The following is a 26,212-nucleotide window of genomic DNA, read 5'->3' as shown; positions in this document are numbered from 1 at the left end:
TGAAGCGTGCAAAGAAGCCGTTGAGGTTGTTGGGCAGGGAGGTGTGACTGTCACAGGTCTGCGGTGGTAGTTTGTAGCCCGTTATGGTCCTAATACCCTGCCACAGGCTCCGTGAGTCCGCGCTGCACGATAGCTGCCCACTGCTCCTAGTACTAGGATGGGTTAAATGCAGAGGACCAATTTCACTGTGTGTGCTCTGCTGTGTGCATGTATGTGACTAATAAAGAGGGTTTCATCCTCCGATTCTATCTATCTATGTCCTGTGATTTTCCTGGTGTACAGACGTTTAGCTTTCCTGATGCCACGGCACAGGTAAGCCCTGGCTGCTCTCAGCCCAGCTGGGTCTCCAGCTCTGAAGGCGGTGTCATAGGCCTTGAGCAGCGTGCGGACCTCTCCTATCAGCCATGGCTTCTGGTTGGCTCGGATGGTGATGGCTCTGGTGGTGGTTACATCATCAATGCACTTGGTGATGTAGCCTGTGACTGTCTCTGTGTATTTTTGTATGTTAATGTGATGGTTGTAAGTTGCTGCCTGCTTGAACATGTCCCAGTCTGTTGTATCAAAGCAGTCTTGAAGTGCAGCAGTACTGTCCTCTGTCCACACCCGTACATGTTTTAAAACCGGTTTGGTAACCTTTGCCAAAACATTAAAAAAATATTGATAAACATATCAATATTACATGCAGTGTGACTTATTTATTACAGACATGGGTGTATTATAATGCGTTGGTTTTCTGTTTTCGTGTACAGTGTGAAGTCTGTGCCCAGATGTCTGCGTGCTGTTCACTATCAGGGTGTTGTTCATGTTTCCAACTGAATGTTCAGCCTTCACTGATTCTGCCAAACTGCAAACTGCAGTCTTCAATCCTTTAGCAAGACTCAGATACACCCACTGTGTTTCAGTACACTTAAAACACAGTCACAGACTCTCATAGGTTTTATTTATTCAGAGTATAACGTAAAGGAATACTTTAAAACAAACCAGTGGTGTAAAGTAACTAAGTACATTTACTCAAGTACTGTACTTAAGTACAATTTTGAGATACTTGTACTTTACTTGAGTATTTCAATGTTCTGCTACTTTGTATTTCTCCCCCACTACAATTCAGAGGTAAATGGTGTACTTTTACTCCACTACACTTATTTAATACCTTTTGTTACTTTAGTAAAGGATCTGAGTGCTTCTCTCACCTCTGATGCCAGCAAACAATAGTCAGTACAAAAATAAAATGTTAGTCTCTCACTGTCCTAAGAAAAAACTGTGTTTCGCTTTTGAGTGAATATAATAAGGACCTTTCTGAGAAACGCTCATTATGACCTCACACTGTGTACATATTTTCAACCTGTCCGCTCCAGACCACAGTGTTTTAGAGCGGGTGGTATTTCTGAATTATTTTCTTTAAATAATGAAGCAAAAAAACTGCTGCAGTTATTTCAGTTTGTTCTCTACTTCAGTCATCGGTTTTCCGTGGTGCTCATGGTGCGATAGAGGAAGTGAGAAGAAGGTGCTGAAAGCCCCGCAGTGTGAGAAGGGGAAGTGGAGAGCTCAGTCAACAATCAGAAAACAGAGACAAGCTGAATATTCTCAAAGCTGGTAAGACATCAACTTTATTCTTTATCTTCATTTGGTTCTTTCTGAGGATAGGCAGATCAGCTTTCCTCCTTCTCTGTGGTCTTTATAACATAAAGATGTGTTGACGGTATTATCACAGACAAAGACGTAAAACAGATACATTTAAATCATTGGTTAAAACTTTTAAAAACAACTCTAAATGTATCCAACGTGTTCAGTTAAAGTACCGTATGTATGTTCATGTCGTTCTGACTTGTCTTTATTATTCTTACAGCAAAGATGGATTCACAATTCATTTCTGAATAAATTCATGTTTGATAAAGTTCCAGAGGAGTTACACCCAAACCCATTGATTGTATATTTTGGGGGTAGTAGGGGAGTATAGTAAGGGTGATATTGGCAACACCAATAATGATTCATGTCGTGTTCGAGGACGGTAAAGTTATTTGGACCGCTCATTCTGCGTATAAACTGAGAGGCCACAGGAAGTGAGATGTGTCAGTGTCTTTTTCCTGCAATGTGACCGTGTGGTTTAGACAAACACACACATGCACACTGCTCATAGTACATATACAGTTTATGATAATATGATGCTTTTGTTCTCGTTGCAGGTCTGATCAGTGTTCCAGAATGGCTCAAAACTGCCTCAAGTGTTTGAAGTACACTATGTGTTTCACCAACTTCCTTTGTTTTGTACGTATGTCTGAAACATCCTGCATCAAATCCACAGATCATTATGGTTCATCTGGTCAGGATCTGTTTTCATCCAGCAGGGATGGTGTAGCTCAGCTAATACATAGAGACTATGACTGGATGAATACATTTTAACATTCAAACACCTTTGTTGAGAATGTGTTAAAAATGTAGCAAGCAAGAAGTTTAGTGAAACTTGGCTTTACCAGCTTTGATATCACTTTAATGATCAATAATTAAAAAAAGTAAATTTACTCAAGTACAATTTTGAGATACTTGTATTTGAGTATTATTTCAATGTTATGCTACTACTACTCAGAGGTAAATGGTGTACTTTTCTCCACTACATGTATTTAATCCCTGTAGTTACTTTACAGATCTGGATTAATGATGGTAAATATAATCAGCCCTTAAATCAGACTTTAGTTCACCTGGCAGTAAATCCAGCAGCTACCCTGCAGTATACAAAGCCATTCAAACTAGCTGCACCTTTACCAGCTCTGAGAACACTTTAATGATCACTAATTATAAAACATATCAGAGATATTATTCTGAAATGGACCAGTCAAACAATGACTACTTTTACTGTCGCTACTTTAAGTACATTTAGATGAGAGTACTTTCTACTTTCACTGGAGGAACATTTAGAATACTTTTACTGTGACAGAGTATTCCTACTGAAGTACAAGATCTGAATACTCCTCATACCTCTGGCAACTAATCACTGCAGCTGTTAAATAAATGTACTGCAGTGAAAGTACTCCAATACGGCGGTGTCGTGCTGTGACTGTGAACTTTGTGTGTGTGTGTGTGTGTGTGTGTGTGTGTGTGTGTGTGTGTGTGTGTGTGTGTGTGTGTGTTTGCCGGGCAGATGTGTGGTGTGGGGGTGCTGATCTGTGGTGTGTACATGACGGTGAACTTCAGGATGGCCGCCCTCACCCCCACCCTGGCCAGCTTCACCATCTCCAACATGCTGCTGGTCAGCGGCATCGTCATCACCTGCGTGTCCTTCCTCGGCTTCCTGGGAGCTCTGAAGGAGAACCGCTGCCTCCTCCTGACGGTACACACACACACACACACACGCACACACGCACACACACACACACACACACACACACACAATGCTAGGGTAGGCAATTTATTTTAGTTTATTTGTTGAAATTCTCTTTATATTAAGCCAGCATTTAATTCTGTTTCATATCAAATCAAATTATTATTATTTTTTAAAACATGTTTTGGGTTTGATGCCAGGAATAACATAGGTGGGGTTAACACAAGATAAAGACATTTTATATTACGTTTTAGGACATAAAATATGCCCTGTGGCTGCTAGTGTATCTACCAGGAAAGGCAGTATCACTCATACAATCAGACTGGAACACATTAGCAACAACCAAGATCTAAATAGTGTATAGATAAAAATGTGGCTCAAAATGAGGACAATTTATGACAGCTTCTGACAGACACCTGTGACACATGCTGAAAGGGGATCCAACAGGAGACCGGAGGAAACACCTCGTGACCTTTATTAAAATGACTATGGGTTTGAAAGGTTTTGGCCTGCTAATCATTATTTTCTTTAAGAATTGATTTTATGTGATTTTACTGTTTGTTTTATTTATTTATTCTTAATCTATGTATTTTTGTTTAATTATTTTATATCTGTTTTACCCTGTGTCTTTGTGTTTGGATGCTGTTGTTTAGTTCCCTTGCTCTTTGTGTATTTTTATGTGAAAGTAATTATGTATAGTATATTGTAACTATGTTTTGAAAGGTGCTATACAAATAAAGTTTAGCATTATTATTATTACTATGTAATTAGGTCAGTCAGTGTTGTAAAAGAGTCAGTTTACCCAAAGTAGGGGCTCCATTTAGCACATTATGTTTGCATTTACTATTATTATCATTTTATATATAAAATGATAATAAAGAAAGTCAAATACTTCATGTATTTTTCACTTTGTGTGTATTTCAAAGAGTGAACATTGTGTTGACAGTTCTTCCTGCTGCTGTTCTTCCTAATGCTGGTGGAGCTGACTGCAGCCTGCCTGCTGCTCATGTATGAGGGAGAGGTAGGTCCATCACACACTGTTCCTCTGACTGATGCCACACACATACTCAATGTATGCTCTGCAAATCTCCTCTCGCTGTTCAGATTTCCAAAATGGTGAATGACGATCTCAACAAGGGTTTGAAGTTGGCTAAAGGAAAGTCTCAAAATGCCACCATGAGTGAGTGGGACGTTGTTCAGATGCAGGTAAGAGACCTGGGATGTGGATTGTGAAATACTGAGAGGTCACCTCAGTGTGTTGCTAAAGGACTCGGTCTCTCTGGATGATCTGTTTCAGTTTGACTGCTGTGGAGTCCAAAACAGGTCGGACTGGGGGGACAACGTGCCGGACTCCTGCTGCCTGGGAAAGTGTGGGAGCCCAAAGCCTGATTACAGAAAGAAGGTATAGACAGATGCTGTGGTCCAATGGTCCCAAAACCTCTGTGTTTTCCATAACCTCTGTTAAAAATGTCACAAGGGTAAGGTACTGAGGTGGGAAGTAACTAAGCCATTTTACTCAAGTACAATTTTGAGATACTTGTATTTGAGTATTTCAATGTTATGATACTTTGTTCTTCTACTCCACTATAATTCAGAGGTAAATGGTGTACTTTTACTCCACTACATGTATTTAATCCCTTTAGTTACTTTACAGATCTGGATTAATGATGGTAAATATGATCAGCCCTTAAATCAGACTTTAGTTCACCTGCAGTAAATCCAGCAGCTACCCTGCAGTATACAAAGCCATTCAAACTAGCTGCACCTTTACCAGCTCTGAGAACACTTTAATGATCAATCATTATAAAACATATCAGAGATATTATTCTGAAATGGACCAATCAAACAATGACTACTTTTACTGTCACTACTTTAAGTACATTTAGATGAGAGTACTTTCTACTTTCACTGGAGGAACATTTTGAATACTTTTACTGTGACAGAGTATTCCTACACTCTGGTACTTCTACTTTACTCAAGTACAAGATCTGAGTACTTCTACTTTACTCAAGTACAAGATCTGAGTACTTCTACTTTACTCAAGTACAAGATCTTAGTACTTCTACTTTTACTCAAGTACAACATCTGAGTACTTCTACTTTTACTTAAGTACTATATCTGAGTACTTCTACTTTACTCAGTACAAGATCTGAGTACTTCTACTTTTACTCAAGTACAAGATCTGAGTACTTCTACTTTTACTCAAGTACAAGATCTGAGTACTTCTACTTTTACTCAAGTACAAGATCTGAGTACTTCTACTTTTACTCAGTACAATATCTGAGTACTTCTGCTTTTACTCAAGTACAAGATTTGAATACTTCTACTTTTACTCAAGTACAAGATCTGAGTACTTCTACTTTACTCAGTACAATATCTGAGTACTTCTACTTTTACTCAAGTACAAGATCTGAGTACTTCTACTTTCACTCAAGTACAAGATCTGAGTACTTCTACTTTTACTCAGTACAAGATCTGAGTACTTCTACTTTTACTTAAGTACTATATCTGAGTACTTCTACTTTTACTCAAGTACAAGATCTGAGTACTTCTACTTTTACTCAAGTACAAGACCTGAGTACTTCTACTTTTACTCAAGTACAAGATCTGAGTACTTCTACTTTTACTCAAGTACAAGATCTGAGTACTTCTACTTTACTCAGTACAAGATCTGAGTACTTCTACTTTTACTGAAGTACAAGATCTGAGTACTTCTACTTTTACTGAAGTACAAGATCTGAGTACTCTTAGTTTCGTAGTCTTCAATCACCATTCAAACATGCTGAATAAATGAATCACCCGACCCAGTAAACACCTTTAAATGTTTAACTCACTTTCATTTCACAGTTGTTAACATGATTAGTTGTTTCAGTATGCAGCAGCACGAAGCAAGGCTTGTTTGGACACACTGCAGAGGTCAGAGGTCAGGGTCAGGTTCAGTGCCTCATCTTTGCATTTCTCTTTGTCTGCAGGGTTGTTTGGAAGCACTGAAGAATTCGTTTGAGGATCATTTCCTCACCACCGGGATTTCTGTCATCGTCCTCTGCATTATCGAGGTAAACTGATGGTTGTAATATTTACCATATAAATACATCCAATTCATAACAAAGAAACCTCTGTTATGCTCTCCATGCTAAATATACACATGTTGTTTCAAAGTGATTGTTTGTCAATTGATTTGGTTAATTTACGATGCAGTTTATCTCACCAAAAGAGGTTGCTATGTAAGTCTGTTTATAAGTAATGAAAGGCTGCTGAGTACAGAAGCCTGGTGCTGCCATGGTTGCTCATACTTGTTTTTTTAAGCCCCCTGAATTATAAATACAACTCTATTTTGACACAGCTAATCAGGAACTTAAGAATTCTTTAACCTCTTATAGCCATATTTCTGTATTCTCTTTGTGCGGCTCACCTCTCCGCTCTCATCACTCTTGTTTCCAGCAGCTGCAGGCACATTGTCTTCCTATCAACTGTGCAACGTTTGTCCTCCCGGTTTGACCATTTATAAAGCATGTAGCATTAACAATCATCCTATAAGTCTGTGTTGCACCTTTTAAGCCAACTTTATTCCAATTTATCATCATCAATTTTGCTCTTCTTGGTCATGGTCAATAGACCTAATTTACACAAAATCAGACCTAATTTCTGAGGTAAAAAAGGTTCAAATGCTGAATGACCACAGATACATTTGAAAGAAAAAAAAAACCTAATGAAGATGATCATAATTATGTCCTCGTAGAAAAACATAGTATACAATCAAACATGTTGTTTTTCTGGCAATACCCTAAAACAAACCTCTATCTCGACATAAAAACATTTGGGAATAAAGGAAGACAACAGAAAGGATGAATCAGCGGCCCTGCACCAAACATAGGGCCCTGTAGGGGCCTGCTTGGGTCCACAGAGGAGCATTTAGCAGCTAAAGAGTATATGAAGGCCTACCCAGGATTAAATAGACTTAATAATAAACTAATATTCATCAGGAGAGCACAAACTCCTACTGAACTCTAATGTTGCTCCAGTCTGCTGGCCTTCTCAACGTTCCTCGAACAAATCTTGAATCACATCCTCAATTGTGATACCTATTGCAGAAATACTGACAAGTGTAGTGTTGCACAGCTGTGCTGTTTGCATTTTTACAATGCAACACATTGAACTGCTTTAAAGATGTCCTATTGTCACTATTTGTTTTATTGTGAAGATATTTAATGGCACTCAATTATGTTATAATGCGGCAATATAATCAGTGTAACAAATAATGATGAGATAATATGCTAATATGTCCCTATGGTGTGGAGCGGCCAACATATAATTTCATGCAGCATTAATAGAATATCAGATCAACTAAAAATAGCTTTAGTCTACAGCACAACTGTTTGTGACACCATAATGTTGGTTCACCCTTTAGTGATGAAACATATGGAGTCAAATAGTCCTCTTTGTATGTTCAAAATGCTACATGAACTTTGAGGTTTTCTCAGCTGTTCAAATCTATAAATGCTATTACACCCAGATCATCCGTCTCTTACAAATCACCCTGTTTTCCTCTTGTTGGGCGACAGGTGATGGGAATGTGTTTCGCCATGACGCTCTTCTGCCACATCAGCAGATCTGGACTGGGATACAAGTTATAGAATTTTGTCTTCTATCTATTTCAGTTATTATCCTTTCAGGAATCATGTCTGAATGATGATGCTGAAAAATCTGAAAGATCAGAAAACAGTTAGCTTGTGAAAACCAAAACGTGATTTTACTAATCTGTGTTGTGAAGACAAAATATCATCGAACTTAGCAAAGAAGAAAAAAGTGTATCCAGTAGGAATAGGAAGAAAACGTTTAAGACATGACGACTGTGTCCTTTAACAGAGACGCTTTTTAGAACCTTTAAACTCTGAGCAGGGACACGACTGCTACCGTTGGTTTCCCCCAACTTTTCTACATTGTTTGTGTCTTTGAGAGGAATAACCGCGGCATGAAAAAGAGCTTTTCCTGTAAAATATATTACTTATTTTCTGTAACTTTTTTAACACAAACTCGCCCTGTAATATATCAATAAAGTATTGCTTACAGTATTTACACTGCTCTGCATCCTCCATTTTAATTTCATGTTGTCAGAGGATCGGCATTTCCTGTTTCTTGCTTTCACTTCACTGATGTGAAGAGGGGCCAACCATGTAACCACTTCCTCTTTCGACTTCAACCACCGTTGGTTCCTCAACAAAAATAAAAAAACCCCACCTCAAACCGACTTGTGTTTCTCTTAATATAATATTTTAAAAATGCACCCTTTAATTTCAATGTAGAGATGGATTGGTTTGTTAAGAAAACGATCATTGTAATCTTTTCCTTGTATGAGCGAAGGTTCTTCAAAAAGTTGGAAACAAGCAGGTAACACAGATAATTGCTTTTATTTGAATAAATCCTGCATCAATATTTTAAGACAAAAAAAACAACTAAGATATCATTTACACTTTAAAATAATTTTGTTCTGAAACCACACAAAAATAGAGAAAAGTACAATTTTTGTAATTAAAAAAATGTAACTGTACAGAGAAGAATATACCATTTATTGCAAACTGAACACCCCTGACACCTCAGAAACTATAAACACAAGTATTGCAATTCACCTAGAGATATGGAAAGACAAAAAATCTATTCTGATACAGATCGCTCCTCTGAAACAAGCAGCTGTTAGACTGCTTCCCCTCGGCTGCCCAGGGAGTCTCCAGAAGCAGCGCAGGCTCCTCTGCGTCACCGATACGTTCAGGTCCACCTGAACAGATTTACAGTAACTGTGGCATTTGTTGCCCTGCAATACCAGATGAACCGTCCTCTTTGGGAGACGCCTCACTTACTTTCAGAATAGGAAGTAATGAATTCTCCCCTACAGTCCCTCAGAGGCTATGCACGTATTCCCAGGAAACCTGCTCCACCAGTGCCTCATGGACATTCTGTCTGAAAACTATAAAAGGATCTTATTTAAAAAGCTGGGTTTCTTTCATTCAGCAGCCAAAAGGCCATCCAAATACTGAAGAGCTACACCTCCCATATCACGAGTATTTTGAAGTGTTGCCATTAACAAATGCTATCGTAGTGAAAACCTATGAACAAAACATTGCTAAAAACCCTATCTATCTAGTTTGTGCTTAAGATGTTTAAAAGACAAGTCACTACAAATGCCCCTGCAGGAGACAGTATCAGAATCAAAGCCATTTGAAGGAGCAGACAGTACCGAGCCTAAAAACATTCTTGTTAGAGCGATGGAGACTGATGCAGGGAGTGATGCCTCTGCCAGCACACCTCACAGAACACATTAATAAATAACGACAGAAACTCAGTCTTTCACAACTCTGCTTCACAGATCCCCACCCCAACAGGTTAAACCAATGCCCCCCGCCCCCCCCAACCACGACCCATGGAAATAACTGGAATGAGTAAGAACATTAAGGGTACCCAGCCCCTATCTTCACAACATTACGCTTTAAATATCTGATCTGCTGTCAGCTCATTAAGGACTGATGCATACAATATACAGCGGAGAAAAGCCAGTTCACAGAACACCCAACACCACCCTAAACACCCCCCCCCCCACACACACACACAGCTGGTCCATTTACACTTGAGGGTGACACTAAAAACCAAACCACTCAGTAGTATTATAAAGCTAATACTTCCAGGAGAAAGACATGAGAGCTGAGCTCTGTCTCATTGAGCTGCTGCAGGAAGAGAGCAGAATGACTGACGTCGTGAAGGAAACTGAATCAAGTTACCTCACATTTTTAAATCTCGGAAATATTTTACAGGCATCTACAAATGGGACTTCATGTGGATCTCTCAGTGGACCGAGGAAGTCCCCATGCCACTGATGATGTGTGCACATTAGTTACAGGTTTTTGCATGGGACTAGGTTTAGAATCCCCGAGCATGAACCAAAACAATTCTGCTGTCATGAGTAAACTCCCCCATGCCTTTCACAGGTAGACATCCAACAGTTTGAGGCTTGTTGTGACGACTTTCAATGTTAAATTATGCCCACAATGCATCAGGGAAACACTCTTAAATAGAACAAAAATGTCCGGGAGCAGCACACACCATCCCACCTCCACCACCCATACTGATCACTACACGTTCCATTCTGTTCCAGAGAGCCGGGAAACAGCGAGCTCATTGTCATTACTCCCTCAGTCTGTTTGACAAGGTCACACACACACACACACACACACACACACACACACACACACACACACACACACACACACACACACACACACACACACACACACACACACACACACACACACACACACACACACACACACACACACACACACACACACACACACACACACACACACACACACACACACACACACACACACACACACACACACACACACACAGGTATTCAAGTATCCATAGAACATGCAGGCAGGGTGAAAGTACTGAAGCCATTTGCATTACCTAATTTATGCGACCTGATCCTGACCAATCACCCGGAATCATAATTTCAAATATAATGTTAAAACTGAAAATATGACAAAACATATCTCTTGATATCAGATAACCAGAAATTAATTTTAAGCTGTTTTTTTATTCCTCACATGATGACCATCACTGTGGGTGTAATGGAGAGCTACTCTGTGAATATAGTGAGACTATCGTGCCGTCAGCTCAATTTGTCCGACTTGTAATGTTGAGACTGCTGGAAACGAAGACTTGGTGGGGAGTTTGGCGGCTGTTACAGCAGGTTTGTAATCCTTCAACACATGCACTGCAACCCTGAAAGGATCTGCTCCTCCCCCAGAAAAGCTGTGTGTGAGAAATGTCCTAAAATCAACGAGACCAGACAGCAGGCGACTCCGGGTACAGAGTCTCTTGAAACCCATTTGAGCACGTATGTGACCAGAGTTCTCAGACTAGTGAGCGGGCGTGCTGATGACTGTCCTGTCGCAGCTGGCAGTGTCAGCCAGGAGAAAACAAACAGAGTATAATGTGGAAGGGTTTTACACGTAGACGCCACGGGAAAAACTTGATAAAAAGGGTAAAAGAGTCAGACAAATTTGAGCACACAAGAGACCAGTTATCCAAATGACGAACCGGCTACATGATGGGCCTCCTGTACGCTCTACCCAGGCACCCCCCCCTCTCTTAGACCAAGTGAACGCTTCACCTGTTGTTGGCTACATGTGTGACAAGGAAAGACTTCATAAAAACGATACAGCTCAAGCGTTCATGCATCCCCAAAAGCTACAGTACTGGTCAAAGTGTGTGCGGGCATGATCCTCAAACATCATTCAGGGGTCGATCCACGGTGAACGTGAGGAACGATCTGCTGAGACTAGACGCCAGAGACTGGATGAAGCTGCGCGGGGGAGTGCACAGTGTCTCTGAGGTGTAGACACACAAACGTAGCAGCAATAACAACTAACCCTCTACATTAAGACTGCAACTCACTATGATCTGTCAATTCCTTATTAGGCTATAAAATGAACATTAAAAAATGTGTGACATTCTGGTGAAACTGGAGAAAGCTATCTTCAATTTCACTTCATGTTCACCACAAACACAGAACTGTGTGTGTTGCTGTGTACAGAGGTGCAGAGCAACACACGGTCTGTGGACACAAGATTTCAATATTGCCATCGAAAGAAAGAAAGACCATTAGAATTTTAAATATTCTTCTAGGTGCCCTGATGATTAGCAGGGAATTTTGTTTCTTAACAGGAAACTTAAAACGACGATTTGAAACTTATATCTTGGAAATGTTGAATATCAGAAGGATTAATAAAATTTCAGTCAAACATTTCTGTGTACAGTACAAAACTGTTGGTCCTAACGATGTAATCCTATATTCAGTGTCAAGCGTAGAACAATAAGCCGAACAATGAACCCAGCGGGCAGGGTAAAGATCATTACATGTAACTGGTTACTTTGAAAAAAATGAGGAAAAGCAAATAAATGTGTCTTTTTGAGAGAAGCACATCTTCATTCTTAACAATCTCCTTTTGTTTTTGGAGCCGGTCACTGTGGGATTGTGTACAGATACACTTTCCACTATCTTCCAATCATTCATTTGTTTTTTCCACAAATACCATCGAAGGTTGCCATTTCTTTCTAGACTCGCAAAAGATTTATCTTTCTTTGCCTCCACATGTTTATTATGTTGATGTTGATTCAACATTAATTCTAACAGTTCAATATTTGCAAAAGCATGAAATATCCGAGGTTCATTGAGAAAAATGTCTTTTTTGAAAACAATCCCATATGGGCAGTTTGTTTTCACACCTCGACGGACAGGGCCGCAGGACAGCTCAGTGTTTGAATAATGTAATCTGATCAGCTGACCTGCGGAACTGATTTAGATATTTAGTCAATGATCCCAGTGCTCCTCTAAAGGTCGGAGTGACTCTCCACTGCTGAGAGTGGGTGACTCGATGTTGCAGGGTACGTTCCAAACATGTCTGTTTTTACCTTTTCTTCAAAGCAACTAAAACACCTCCTTGTTCAGCTCATGTGACGCTTCAGTTTGATGGCTGATTGAAGTGGACTGATCAGAGGCGTCTAGATCAGAACATTCATCAGCACATCTGTTTTGATGTTGCAGATGTCTGCAGCTGTAGGCGCAGGGAGTGAGTGAGTGAGTGAGTGAGGAGTGAGTGAGTGAGTGAGTGAGTGAGTGGGTGAGTAAGTGAGTGAGTGGGTGAGTGAGTGGGTGGGGGTAGGGGTCAAGACAGTCAGCCTCTCCGAGGCACGGAATGCTGTGGTCTTTTTTAAAAGGGGGACGCCCTGTCTTCCCCCAGAGCTGGGGATCTTAGAGAGGCATCAGCCGGGTGGTGTGGAACAGGAGGGGGTTCAGGTCCTCAGCGTGGACGGCTCTGTGGAGCGACGGCTCCGAGCGACTCCGCTCGATTTTTGGCAGCAAGTCTTGAACCTGCTCAATGGCTACCAGGATCTGAAGATACAAAGGGAAGGATTTGTCAAAACGTTGGGAACACTCATCCTTGCACTTTGTCACGTTTCTACAATGTGAGGACGGAACTCCAGCTGGTACACGACAGCATGGGTACTCTGCACTTACCTGTGGAAACAAGGGCCTCTCGTCACGTTTGAACTTCAGACAGTCAATGATGAGCCTTTTCATTGACTTGGGTGAGGTACTAGACAGCTTACTTAGGTCTGGAGACAAGTAACCACGTCCAACCATAAAGATTATCTGAGGAAAGAAGGAGAGGAAACTGATGCTGGAATCTGACAGAGCTGGTTGTGAAGGGCAACAACACCAGGGGGTTTCAGTGTGCTTAACTTAAAAAGGGACAACTTACTCCGAAAAATAATCATTGGTTTATTAACACACTGTGCATCACCATGAATTTGTGGAGAAAACATGGATGAGTAGTACAAAACCAGTTCAGGCAGAAGTTTTTTAAATAAGACATTTTTAGCAAAAACAGCTTTTGTCAACGGGCATTTCTTCTACATTCTTAATTTACACTGGAGGCAGAGAGCGTTGGGGTTGGGGCTCGGGCAGTGATTTAGATTTGTGTACCCACTCTATTCAACAATGTGTTTAAATTATATAATGTATAAAGCACAACATTATTAACCAGAAACTCTTCACAAGATCACAAAGTTCTACTAGATCTAGCCCCCATATTTTGCTCTAAAGTGTTCTTAGAGGGGAGCAGGCCCCTGGACCTCCCTAAAGCGGCGGGATTCTTGTGGGAAACATTGATGTCACTGCTTATCCTGAGAAATTATACCCCCCACCCCCGATAAAAAAAAAAGACATACATGGAAACTGAAACTTTCTGAAACCAAACTAAACATGTGAACTATCAAATAAAAAACTATGATACCCTGTGAGTGGAGTAAACACAGAAGGAGGAGGGTAAAGTAACCTGGTCTCTGTTGTTGATATTGCAGTAAGGCAGGGTCCCTGACATCAGCTCAAACAGCACGACTCCGTATCCGTACACATCCGACTGGAACGTGTACGGGTTGGTGTCCTGCATCCGGATCACCTCAGGAGCCTAGGAAGGAGAAAGATATAAAGACTACAGTCAGCACTGCATTTGTGTGAGGACCTGCCAAATCCAAGGTCACACATCAAATATTTCTATGCTAACATCAGCACTCGTTTTCACATAACATCTGCAAAGGTATGAAATGTATCCTAAAACCGAAGAATACATTATAAAAAAATTAATCACGGAAGTTTTCCTCCTGCCTTCACAAACTTTACTAAAACTTTAGTATTTATCGTCTGAGATCGCGAGAAGACGTTCATACTCTGCCATCCAAGAGTTGGTTAAATCCACCAAAAACCTGACATGATGTAACGCGAGTTTAAAAAAATGAATAAAGTCCATGCGCGTCTCTGAGCCGCAGCGACACCGACTGATTCAGAGTGGGTCATTCTGCCTGTTGATTGTGGGACTGTGTTGCTTCTGTTGGTGGATAAAGCAGACTGCTCCGTGTTTGGTGTCGCTGTGCCGCTGGAACTTCTGTCGTTTGATCTCTGCATCAGCGTCACCGAGTGACAGACTTTAAGCGTGCGTGCTTCCCGTTTAGTTTTAAAATCCATAATGTGCCCACTGCCCAGAGGTCCGCTTGGGAATGGACCTGGATGTTAATGTGCCTTGTTATAATGTATTGATGTAATTGTTCTATAAAGTACAAAAAAAACAGAAGAAACGTTACTACGCTATAATCAATTATGTCACTGCATTGATGCAGAATCGTTGACGTCCGCATCGGGATGTATCGTAGAAACTATTCATTTCAACACCCCTACTGTGTAACGCTGTATGTGTAGGACTCTGAACTATTGACCCGTAATTTCATTTCCCCATTGTAGCAGAGAGAGGTGAGGGACAAACATCCAGTCTCTGATAGTGATAGGATATTATGAGCTCTGATAATTGTTTGATTCTCAAATCTTATTCGTATGTTATTGTTTAGCATGTCTACAGGATAGTCCTTAGTTAAGTCAGTTTATTTAAATGACATCCCCCCCAGTCAAATCAGACCGGAGCCATGCTTTGAATCAGTTGAGTGTCACAATATCTCATGTAATCACAAACATGGACAGGTGTTACTTTTTGGGTTTGAATTGATTCTAAAATGTTGCTTTATGTATTACTAACTGACCATCCTTGGTTCTTTTAATGAAATAATTTCATTAACAGATGAAGTCACATGCCTCAGGAAACAATTATGTAGTAGTTTAAAGACAACCAATCAGTGTTTACTAGGACTGATCTGAAGAGGTGTCCCATGGCCCCAACACACTACAGTCAGAACACTTTTCAGATGTTGTGAGGTTTGGTTGTTTCGACTGTAAAGACTTTTGTAATAAAAATACAAAAGTTATAAAGAGAGGCTTACCATCCACAGAATGGATCCACTGGGCTGTTCCACCTGCTGAGAGCCGCTCCAGCGAGACTTCACTGTGGCCAGGCCAAAGTCCCCGATCTTTACAGTCCAGCCCTCGTGGAGGAAAATATCTAACAGAACAGCTCAGGAAATAAAACAACAAAGTCTGCGCATTCATCGTTTTTATGTCCACAAAAACCATTAACAAGCAAGAGCTTAAAGAATCTGTTGAGAGGAAGCTTCCTGTAGAAACCCTGGAGCAAAAGGATACTGTTTGATTTCAGGTCCCGATGAATGATGTTCTTTGCGTGAAGGTAACTGAAAGAGGGGGGAATAAAATCACTGATTTCATCTGTGTAAGGGAAGAGGGCAACAACTACATTTTGACAAGACTTGACTACACTTATTACATATTAGAGAGCCTCTGTGTTACATCCTCTTATTCAGAGTCTACTGCATAACCAGTCTTGACTTTTACCAATACTGTAAGAGGGCCATCTGTACTATGGCCAACAGTACTAAATGACAAGTCTGACAACATTTAAACAGTTTATGAAATGTGCATGGAATAAATGATTCAATCCAAACTGACTATCATTCTTATAAAGTGCATCAAATGGTTTGAGATTAAGTTAAAAGGTGATTTATAGTATTTGATAATACTCGTATCAGCATTGGTTGGGCTGATGCTGGAATAGAATAGAAGCAGGTCTTACTCCATGCCCTGTGCCGTTTGTCTGGCCACATCAATGCGGCGCATCGTGTCAAACTTGGTTTCTGTGACATGCAGATGGCGGTACAGGCTGCTGCCTTCACACCACTGAGTGATGATGGCGAAGTTGGGCTTAGTCATATAGCCCATGAACAGCAGGATGTTGACGTGGCGGGTCTTCCTGAAGATTACAGAAATGTACAGTTATGATTGAGTCATAAACATGTTTGACTAACACTGGTTCATTTTGCTCATGTTGTGTGGTTGGGACAGAGTTCTTATCATGAACTATTAAATAGGTTATTATGTAGGAACAATTCTATGAATTCAGATTATATGGACCAAATTGTTCCTATCCCTGTAACAATTTGGTCAAAATTGAGAAAATTAGTAATGCACGGTGCAGCCACTTGAAAGAGTGTCTGAATTTAGACATTTTGGTGTGATATTACATTGTACATGTGAGCTCAAAAGGATTAAGGAGGAATATTTTGGTTTTTAACATCGTGTGTGAGATTACAGTACAATGAGAATTTGGTGTTGCCAAATCGAAGCTGCCGTGTAAAAGTTGGGGGAAACACGCATGAAATCCATTGAATTTGTTTGTACATTACCGTGAGCAAAACAAATGATTAAAGGATATGACAGGTTTTTCGTCTTGTTTAAACTGAGCATTTTGAACGACAGTGTCAATACGCTTTCCAAAATACAGAAGTGGCCCGTTTTTGAATAAAGGAGACTTTAAGTTAGCTCTTCTTACCGTAAGACCTGCATTTCATTTTTGAAGGCCTGCAGCTGTTCCGGCGTTGGCTCGGTGACTTTCAGGATCTTGATGGCCACGTCTCCGTGCCACTTGCCCTTGAAGACTGTTCCAAACGAACCTGCACCTATTCTCTTCTGGATGTTGACTTCTCCAGAGTGGACTTCCCAGTAGTAACTGGAGTCTCTGTAGCCCCCTCGGTGCTGAAGCATCAGATTAAATAATGTCATTAAATGTGAAAAGACAAACCGATGACCTGAGAATAATGTCAAAGACTACATACCACTTTCTTTTTGTCATCAGACGAGGAAGGCTTGCGCTCCTTGTGCTCTGAGGGAGACTTGGGGGGCCTACTCCCTGGGGTGAACAGAGAAGAGGGTGGGCTGGTGGAGGGCTTTGGTGAGGGCTCAGGACCTACAGGAATGACAAGGCAGGACAACAGAGTAGTAAAAAACACAGATAAAACTAAAAAAGAATACCAATTCTGAAAGGGAGCAGGAAATCAAAACTGATTTTACTTTAAATCACATACCCATTGTGTTGTTGAATTTTAGCGCTTCCTAAAAAGGAGGAAAAACACAAGTAAGTAAAAAGTTGAGGTCAAGGTTTGCCTACTTTATAACAACCAGCTGTATCAAGCACTGGAGCTAACGTTAGACTTGTGGTGTTGTAGTGGAAATGTTATGAAGAAGCTGATCAGCTGGTTAGTGTTTTGAGCCTTCTTTTTTTCCCTTCCCCACAACGTGATTTTTACAGCCAATTGAGCTGTTACGGTTTTTCTTAGTATTAGCCAGCACTGAAAACATGAAGCAGGCAACCAACACTGACCTCTATAATGCCGACACCAGCAGGGCCCACTGTGCTGACCATGTGAACATTTGGAGTAGAGGTGGAGCGATGCCTCTGTAGAGACTGCCCATCTCCACCCAGCATCGGGAAGCAGAAGGCCGAGTTCGGAGACAGGAGGTCCATCCTGTGGAATCAAGTAAACACATTTTATATTTCAATATCAGTTTCACAGACTAAGGGTTCGTATACACGCTTGTCAGCTTACATCCAGTGCTGCCAGTGTACAATGTGTGGAAGGCACCATCAAAACGCAGCAGTTACATATGGTTCCACTTTTGTCACGTAGCAGTGCCTCGTTTGTCAAGTGATGAGCAACAATGTATTCATTCTTAAAGAAAGGTATCGTTCCTTTATTACGCTAGTCATTTTTGGGTAAATGTGGAGGAAATGTCAATCATTTCAGTGAAGTGCTGTAATTACCAAAGCTTTAAGGTCTGTCCAGTGTGTCCCGTATGTTCATTTTTATAAGTGCAGCTGCATTAATGTCATACCATCATTAACATTTCTCGTGCCTCGAGGGCAGACTCCAGCGGTTGTACCACGGTTTCTAGTTAAAATACTGCTGTCTCATGGACAATATTTTAAGACACACTGAGAACGCCTGGAAGGTTAGATGACATGGTTAGCTGGTTATCGCAACCTGCCTTATTGTCATTCCACGTTTGGTCAAATAATACCTAGCCAGCCCAGACCACGGCGCCCTGTGTCTACGAGGTGGGAAAATATGTTGTATGTATCCCTAAAGACTTAACTGTCACTCGTATTTTATTTGTTTAGTGTTAGCTTACCCAGCAGGCTCTGGGGTTAAGGCTAGGTTGCTCTGCGATGGGGAATTTTCTGGCAATAGTATCCGTGGGTAATCATCTGTGCAGGGATTAGGATCACACCTGACAAAAAATAAGAGAAAAAGGCATAAGACCAAAGAAAAATGTAAACAAGGTGACAGACAAAGGAAGAGCCATTTAAGGACTTGAAGTTGGTGCAGCCTACCCAGAGAGATCACACTTTGATGGTCTATTCTGTTGACCTGATTATTTTTATTTCTCCATTTATATTTTTGTATTGCACAAACCGGTTGTTTAGACTTATTTTTGACATACATTCTGAAGGAGTAATCTGTTAATCAGCATATACTTTTTGAGGTTAATGAGCACTGCAGTTCGTCAGAAACAGTAATGAGAACTGTAGAAGACAGTGAAAGGTGGTTTCAAGCTTCTAAAGAAGCTAGTATGTGGACTTTGAGTTGAGATCATTACTCCATCCATTAAAACAGGTGCAGATGGAGTTGATCTTGATAAAAGTCTGCTAAAATTAAGTTCAGTCTTCCCTTCACTCATGCCAGGGGCTGCGGCCATGCAAAAGAGACAGGGAGAAATATTGCCCTCATTGATGATTCCAAACCCTTCCTCAACTCACCGTTTGCTCACTGTGTCCATGTCCACACACACTGTAGGGACCTTGCTACTGCAGTGCTGGTGAAATTTGTAGCAACATGTCTGACATCTGAAGCCGTTAAAAAGAAACTTGTGGCAAAAATCACAGTAAGCCAGCTTGAAAAACGTTTTCCGTACCTGCACAGAAAAAAAGCCACAGCATTTACTTTACACCTTTAACATTTAAGAAACATTCAGGCAAAACATATTTATGAACCCAAATATAAAGTGGAATATCAAGCAAGCCAACTCCTTACAGGTTGGCACTCTGTGAATACCAGGTTTAAAAAAGAAGCCAAAAAAACCTGTCAATGTGTTTGTCAGTTACTCACAAAGTTGTGCATGGTGAGGGGAATATCATCCAGAACCTCGACTAAAAGCTCCTCTCCAACCAGCGGAGTGATGTCTGTGTCCCAGTCCGTCAGTCTCTTACGTCTTGAATGGCATAAAAAAAAAGCATTCAATTCCAAATCTGAGACTGCAATGTAAACAGTGAAAACGTTTTGAAATATAGATCACTTTTCATGTGAGGAAAAAGGGGCCTCGTACTCGATGAGACCATGAAAACGAAGTTTGCTTTTATTATTCTATAATGAACAAAGTTTAATATATGATGAGTCAAACAAGTAGTGACCAAAGCCAACAAAAAGGTGGAACGTGGAATTTGAAATGTTGCTAATAATCCGTCATTGCACAGAAAAACAGTGTGCACACAAGTACGTTAAGAAAAGGAAGCCTGTCGGAAAGCTGGGTTGGATGTCCACCTCTCAAAGTTGGGTAATTATTTCATGTTTGCTTTGAATAGAAGTTTGATTAACCTGGGGGTTTGGCCATTTGATTATCTGACTGCTGTGGTTTCTTATCGAGTCAGAATAGTTTTTGTTACATGTTCACAGATATCTGCAATAAATGTGTACTAGTGCTCACGGCAAGACTCATGAAACTACAATCAAGAATGACCCTTTAAATAACACATATAATTAGGATCAACCAGAGAAATTATTTCTCAATTGAAACTCTTCCTACTACTAAATTAAATTGTCAGTTCACTTAACTCCACCCTGTAGGTTCAATTCATTATAAACAGCTGTTTACAACAATTAAATATTTAACACTATTATTTTATATTTAAATTATAAGGAAAGACTCGAAACAGACCAGCATGTTTCTGCCCATATTTTATATCATTTTTAGGGTTGCCCTCGACTAAAGATTTTTCTAGTCGACTAGTAGTCGTCAATTCAGGCGAATAGTCGACTAATGGTCTCACCTATACGATATACTAAGATTTATGAGAAAAGAAAGTCATAACATTTTTATTTTTTTCTTCTCCCAAAATGGTTTCAGTTTCAAAGACTGATAAAGAACGTTATTATAACAGGATGGTACGTTGTGCTTTACATGAAATATAAAACAAAACTGTAATAATTAACCGTTGAAATATAAATTAAATTGTAGACGTAGAAAGCACATGAGAGTCGTGCGCCCGGCAGTGGTACAAATAGCAGAAGCTCCGCTGAGGATTCTTAATGTGTGTGTGAACAAGCAGCGAGCACACACACTAAGCATTTAGTTCAAGTTTCTATCATTCATATCTGAGTATAACAACCCAATAAATACTACACTGCAAATGGATACAGCGACAAATATGCGCATCGGTAAAAATCCCTCCGCACATTACGCCCTGATTCTGAAATGAAAGCTTGAATTGATGGTGTTCTGAGCTCAGCGTGATTAGATATTACAGGTTTATATATGTTGATACAAAGCTAGGCTACTGCCTGACTCACTGCTGCTGTTTTCCTCAGAGTCTGAGGAAGGAACACACGTTATCCGGGATAATAAAGCTCCGTGTTTTGATATGATGGTGTGGATCCGGAAGCACCTTTTTTCAGCGGAGTTTGCATGTCACCTTTTGGGGCTCGTCCCTTACTCGCTCAGAAGGATGTCATACTTTGGATATCCTGCCCCACAAAATAACTTAAGGACCGGGCATGGCTCTGAATGAAGTCTGAGGGACTTTCCAGCTGACACGTCATAGCACATGAAGTGTTCAGATGGACTTTTTTTTTTTTACTAATCGTCTAATGAAAAATTATTCAACAATTTTTTTTTTTGCTGACTAACAATTACTAGACTAATCGGGGGCAGCCCTAATAATTTCCAAAAAATCAAAGCTGAACCAAGGGTATGGGCCTGCAGTTGTATTTCAAACAGAGTCCTAGTATTTTTGAGCATGTTTAGATTACTTTGAAACACACAAAATGAATGTGTGCAACCATTTTCTACTCTTCTGTCTTTTTATTTTACAATTATATCAAAAGAACACACTCTACCATATTCAGATCTGACACATGTCAATTATTTGCCGATGCCTCTTCATCTTTATGTTGTGATTTGGAATGCATCCATTATCCGATATTATTATTATTACATATGGTGTCATAGGACATTCAAACGACAGTAAAGCAATCTTACCCTTCTAGCAGGCGAAACACAGCACAGCAGTCTTGGCTCAGGCCTCTCACTTTGAGAGCTTTATCTAGACTCTCGTACACAGTCTGTCCTTGGCGAACATTCACCTGAAAACAGGGAACTGCATTTCAACAAAAGTGACTTTGAAAACAAAATCATAGGCCATGTAAACACAGGACACCAGAATGCATACCAGAAGTCCTGAAAAGAAAAAATGACATCTGCACATTTTGAGTTCATGTTATTATCAGATTATCTGTGTTATCCATGACAGAACTACAGTCCAGTTTTCAGATCACTTTTTTCTATTCTATCCTATTCCTTTGCAGACTCCATCAAAGCTTTTAGAGACAACAATGATGTTTGGCAGTGAACACAGCTGCTGGTCCCATACTGATTACCGGCCCAAAATCTCACATCTGTGTGCGCATTTCTCACATGGTAATCCAAAAAACGATTTTGAACTTAGTGTTGTTGGTCTTTTCTGTTGATATAAGAGCAGCGTAACTTGAAGAGCTCAGCAGTCAATCCATTTTTCCAAAACAGGTTGAACAGCAATTGTTGCAAAACTATAAACTCAAGTTTTACTTTACAAAGGCAACAGAAGTGGACATGTGTGGTTTGCTGTTTACAGTTAATATGAATACCACGATGAGTGCATTATCCCCACCCACACAGTTGTATTTACAATGCACAAAATCAGTATTGTTAACATTAAGCAGAACAGGAAGGGACAATATAAAAAATACCATTTTTATTAAACAAGAGAACACAATATCCATGTCTGATAGGAATAATAAGTCACAGACATGTTGGTGGTAGGCCCCATCTGTGCAACCTCACACCAACTTTACACTAGCTTACTCACTGACATGTTTCGGAGGATGTCACATTCTGTATGAGTTATAACACTTACATCCAACAGTGCTAGCATAATTATTCATATGGCTACAGATTCAGCCGTCCCATAACATTTATACTTTTCGTATTAAAGCAATGAGTCATTTGATCAGAAGCAAGTAAAGCCAATCATCTCACCACTGTCCTCTGTTTGTTGGGGAGGTAGACCCGTATGGTGCCCCCACCTCGGGGTACATCCTCCGGACTGGTCTCCCCCGAGGAGGAGTAGGAGGAGGAGGTGGAGGACATGATGAGGCGGGAGGAACTGGGACAAGGAGCACTTAGACACCACCTCTTTAGGAGAGCTTCATGCACAGTTGAATGGATCCAGGAGAGTTAGCCCTTTACTTGGAGCCTGCAACAACATGGATATATTTCAGTTTTGACACAATATAGAATACCTCCTGTGTGAATGAGGCGGAAGCTATTGTTGTGGGAAAAGGGCAATTTAGATACAATTATTATCCCATAAGATGAAGGTTCCATTACTAAAAAACAATTAACATAATGAACAAGGCCTGTTCCAAAAACACTTACCCTATACATGATTAAAGCACAAGCAAAGCTGTAAATCTGACGCTGTCCATAACTTAAAAGGCTATGAATCATGACCAATGATTTCATTCGTTATCTCGATTAACAAAACCAGCCTACATGCACAATGTGGACATGACAATTATACATAACCCGTTATAAGTAACACACTCCAGAACACAACGATTACTGGCAGCTATTGTCTGTTGACGGCTATTTAATTAAAAAGCAAAACAGCATACATTTACTAGTTCTGATTAGAGGGAGGGCGGTGTGCACGTTCACTAATACAGCTATACTATCCCACCGCTTTTACTCTATAACGTTATTGAAAATACTGTGTTTATTAGGTGGTTACTTGGTGTCAGACACACCAAAACCATTCTGTGGAATGGCCTTAGTCTTAATACATCTATATAGAAACATCTGTTGCCGACAAGGAAAACAGTTCCTGCGTAGATAGTGAATTATTATACAAGAGAGAGCACTTAGTCGGTCACTTAGCGGCACATACAAACGAGAACCATGTTTAAAGCTAATGCTACCTAGCATAACAATTATACACGTACACCAACAGAAACATCCGAGCATGTGCCGACGAACTTTAATTTCATGTAAGAGTATAGCGCTGACAGTCAAAGTTGCAAACCAGCAAACTTGCTAACAACTCGCATGCTAATACTTGCTAACTATAGCCTTTTAGCTTAGCAAGGGCTTTGCCTGCTATGCAACATGACATCTTGAGTTTGGAAGGCCATGATTCACTCCGGGCGCCAGTTAAACGATTTAAGCTAACTAGCAAACTACTGTAAGAACTGTAGAAGACAGTAGGAAGTGGGTAAAAAAACTAATATAATAAAACATGTACGCTAATGCAAGCGATACAATATTGTTATTGCGTTTGTAATTTCCTCTCAGCTCGACTTGAAACTGTGCGAGTCAGCTGGTTAAATGCTGAAGTGAGTAGGAGAGGAGATTTTGTAGCTAACTCATAGGCTAGTTAAGTTTACTATACTGTACAGGGTTTGTAAGCTACTCCTAGCCAGCTAACGTTAGCCAATGTGGGGTTTCTACCACCGCGTCAGCTTATTGAGTACTTATGTGTCTTCCAAAAATAAACAGCAGTGACTTATTTAATCGACATGTGGTAAACTGCACATGTTGTTGCTGTACATTTCTCAGGGTAACATCAACGCGCCTTCCGTCAAAGTGTTCATTACAGTTTAGATACAAGTCAAACCCTTACCTGTAGCAGCCATTTTGAATTCTTTCAATCTGAAGTCGGATCTGTCAAGAACTTCGGCGAAAGCGGAAAACCTCCGAACTGCTCCGCCCACATTGGCTGATTGGTTGAAAGGGCCAGTGGGTGGCGCAAATTCGCCGTCATTTTTAATCAGTCATGGTGTTCTGCCAATCATTACTGATACTCACTAATAGCCTACTATTACACATGCCATAAAAGCAGGAGTGCACATAGTGCCGTACCGAAAGGCAACAAACTATTAGTTATAATTACAATATTGAGAGTAGTGACCAAACAATGTAGGTGATAAAAAGAGTATCCGGTTTTTAAATGACATTACATAGAATTTAGTTGACGCTTGTTTCCAAAGCCACAAGTGCAATAAATCATAAAGATTCAAATTAAGGACAACTAGAACAGTGCGGACATATTTACTTCTAACAAGCAAGAAAACTATTAAGTGAGTCTCTAAAAATCTAGGTGTATATGTGTGGAAGGGTATGGCGCTTCAATCATTCATGCAATAATATTATAGTGTATTTTTTCTGCCAAACTACTAATTCGAAGTTGACTTTTGTCCCATTCTGGTAAATATGAATAGCCACCTCATTTGTTTTCAGAAACAATCCATGTTCTGTCAGTGACTATCCTTATATTATCCTCACAATGACTTGTGCATGATGGAAAATAGGATACAAATTTGTATTTGGGTTACAATTAATTTCAATTACCCCAAATAACTTCATAACATGGCAGATTTGCTGTGACATAACACCATGCTAGCTTGACACACACATCTTGACACATGATACCCTATATCACACAACAATGATCCAAATTTAGTAAGGTGGAAAAATTCATACAAATGGTCAACATCATCAAAGTAGAGTACAGGAAATAATTACATATGTACAATGTGTCTGCTTTTTGCATGATGGCAGGAGCTACTGAGCATCTTCAGCATGAGTGACATCATTTTAGATGTTTATGATTGGATGAATGAGACTGTTTGAGCCACCCTTATTTTCAACATAGGCATTCATACAGGAAGTAAATAAACAATTGAGTATACGCTTCTGATAGTTTGGCAGCGCTCTCAATCCTTAAAACAAAAAAGTGGTCAACAGGATTATGAATTAACGTATGAATTTGCTACTCAGATTACATAGGGGATACGTTTCCTCTCATGTAGGTGTGAAAGGAAATGAAACACACTGACAAAAAAGTGTCAGAGAAAATATATGCCTATGAGGACAGTTGGATGACATTCAAATGTTGTTAAGGAAGCAAAGTTTAAAACCCATAATATTATAAAAATCATACTACTTAAAAATAATTGACACTGGAAGGCATCCTCTGGAAGTGAGGGCAGGAGACCAAGGGAAGGATGGTAATTATCTGTCTGAGAATATACAAGAATAAATCAAGCACTCAGAATACGCAAGCACCCCCCAATAATATGACTGTAGGCTAATAAAAGGAAACTGTCAAACTTAGACTACAGCAGGTATGACTACGAGATAAGGGAATCAATGTCGGGGTTAATTGGAAAAAGACAGTATTACACTGAGCGCTTTGGGAAACACATCAGAGAAAGCAAACTGACTTTAATCAA

At 40.2% G+C, this 26,212-nt stretch overlaps 2 protein-coding genes across 2 annotated transcripts; one reads left to right on the top strand and one right to left on the bottom strand.

The window, feature by feature from the left end:
* Nucleotides 1-1,454: 1,454 nt before the first annotated feature.
* LOC134873720 (leukocyte surface antigen CD53-like) lies at nt 1,455-8,560 on the top strand. The gene is made up of 8 exons (XM_063897522.1): nt 1,455-1,593; nt 2,184-2,265; nt 3,137-3,325; nt 4,263-4,337; nt 4,421-4,522; nt 4,614-4,718; nt 6,289-6,372; nt 7,879-8,560. The coding sequence occupies exons 2-8, from the start codon at nt 2,203-2,205 to the stop codon at nt 7,948-7,950; spliced, it is 690 nt and encodes a 229-aa protein (XP_063753592.1). The 5' UTR covers nt 1,455-1,593; nt 2,184-2,202; the 3' UTR covers nt 7,951-8,560.
* Nucleotides 8,561-8,705: 145 nt separating this feature from the next.
* On the bottom strand, nt 8,706-24,685 carry araf (A-Raf proto-oncogene, serine/threonine kinase). The gene is made up of 16 exons (XM_063897520.1): nt 24,601-24,685; nt 22,959-23,175; nt 21,924-22,027; nt 19,778-19,880; nt 19,429-19,583; nt 18,801-18,899; nt 17,992-18,136; nt 17,696-17,723; nt 17,447-17,577; nt 17,164-17,366; nt 16,408-16,584; nt 15,963-16,009; nt 15,704-15,822; nt 14,215-14,346; nt 13,395-13,529; nt 8,706-13,268 (listed from the first exon to the last, which is right to left on the bottom strand). Exons 2-16 carry the CDS (start codon nt 23,067-23,069, stop codon nt 13,128-13,130), a joined length of 1,830 nt encoding a protein of 609 aa, XP_063753590.1. The 5' UTR covers nt 23,070-23,175; nt 24,601-24,685; the 3' UTR covers nt 8,706-13,127.
* Nucleotides 24,686-26,212: the final 1,527 nt, after the last annotated feature.

This window comes from Eleginops maclovinus, chromosome 12 (assembly GCF_036324505.1).
Source record: "Eleginops maclovinus isolate JMC-PN-2008 ecotype Puerto Natales chromosome 12, JC_Emac_rtc_rv5, whole genome shotgun sequence".
NCBI classification, from domain to species: Eukaryota; Metazoa; Chordata; class Actinopteri; order Perciformes; family Eleginopidae; genus Eleginops; species Eleginops maclovinus.
The sequence above is the reverse complement of the archived record's forward strand: the minus strand, read 5'-3'. Positions and strand labels throughout refer to the sequence as shown.

Excerpts from the sequence above, each read along its gene's own strand:
- LOC134873720 (XM_063897522.1), top strand. The coding sequence starts at position 2,203 with ATGGCTCAAAACTGCCTCAAGTGTTTGAAGTACACTATGTGTTTCACC. Across the intron at positions 3,326-4,262 it reads ACCGCTGCCTCCTCCTGACG|TTCTTCCTGCTGCTGTTCTT; the intron begins GTACACACACAC and ends TTGTGTTGACAG. Across the intron at positions 4,719-6,288 it reads AGCCTGATTACAGAAAGAAG|GGTTGTTTGGAAGCACTGAA; the intron begins GTATAGACAGAT and ends CTTTGTCTGCAG.
- araf (XM_063897520.1), bottom strand. The coding sequence starts at position 23,069 with ATGTCCTCCACCTCCTCCTCCTACTCCTCCTCGGGGGAGACCAGTCCG. Across the intron at positions 22,028-22,958 it reads CCAACAAACAGAGGACAGTG|GTGAATGTTCGCCAAGGACA; the intron begins GTGAGATGATTG and ends CCCTGTTTTCAG. Across the intron at positions 16,585-17,163 it reads AATGAAATGCAGGTCTTACG|GAAGACCCGCCACGTCAACA; the intron begins GTAAGAAGAGCT and ends TGTAATCTTCAG.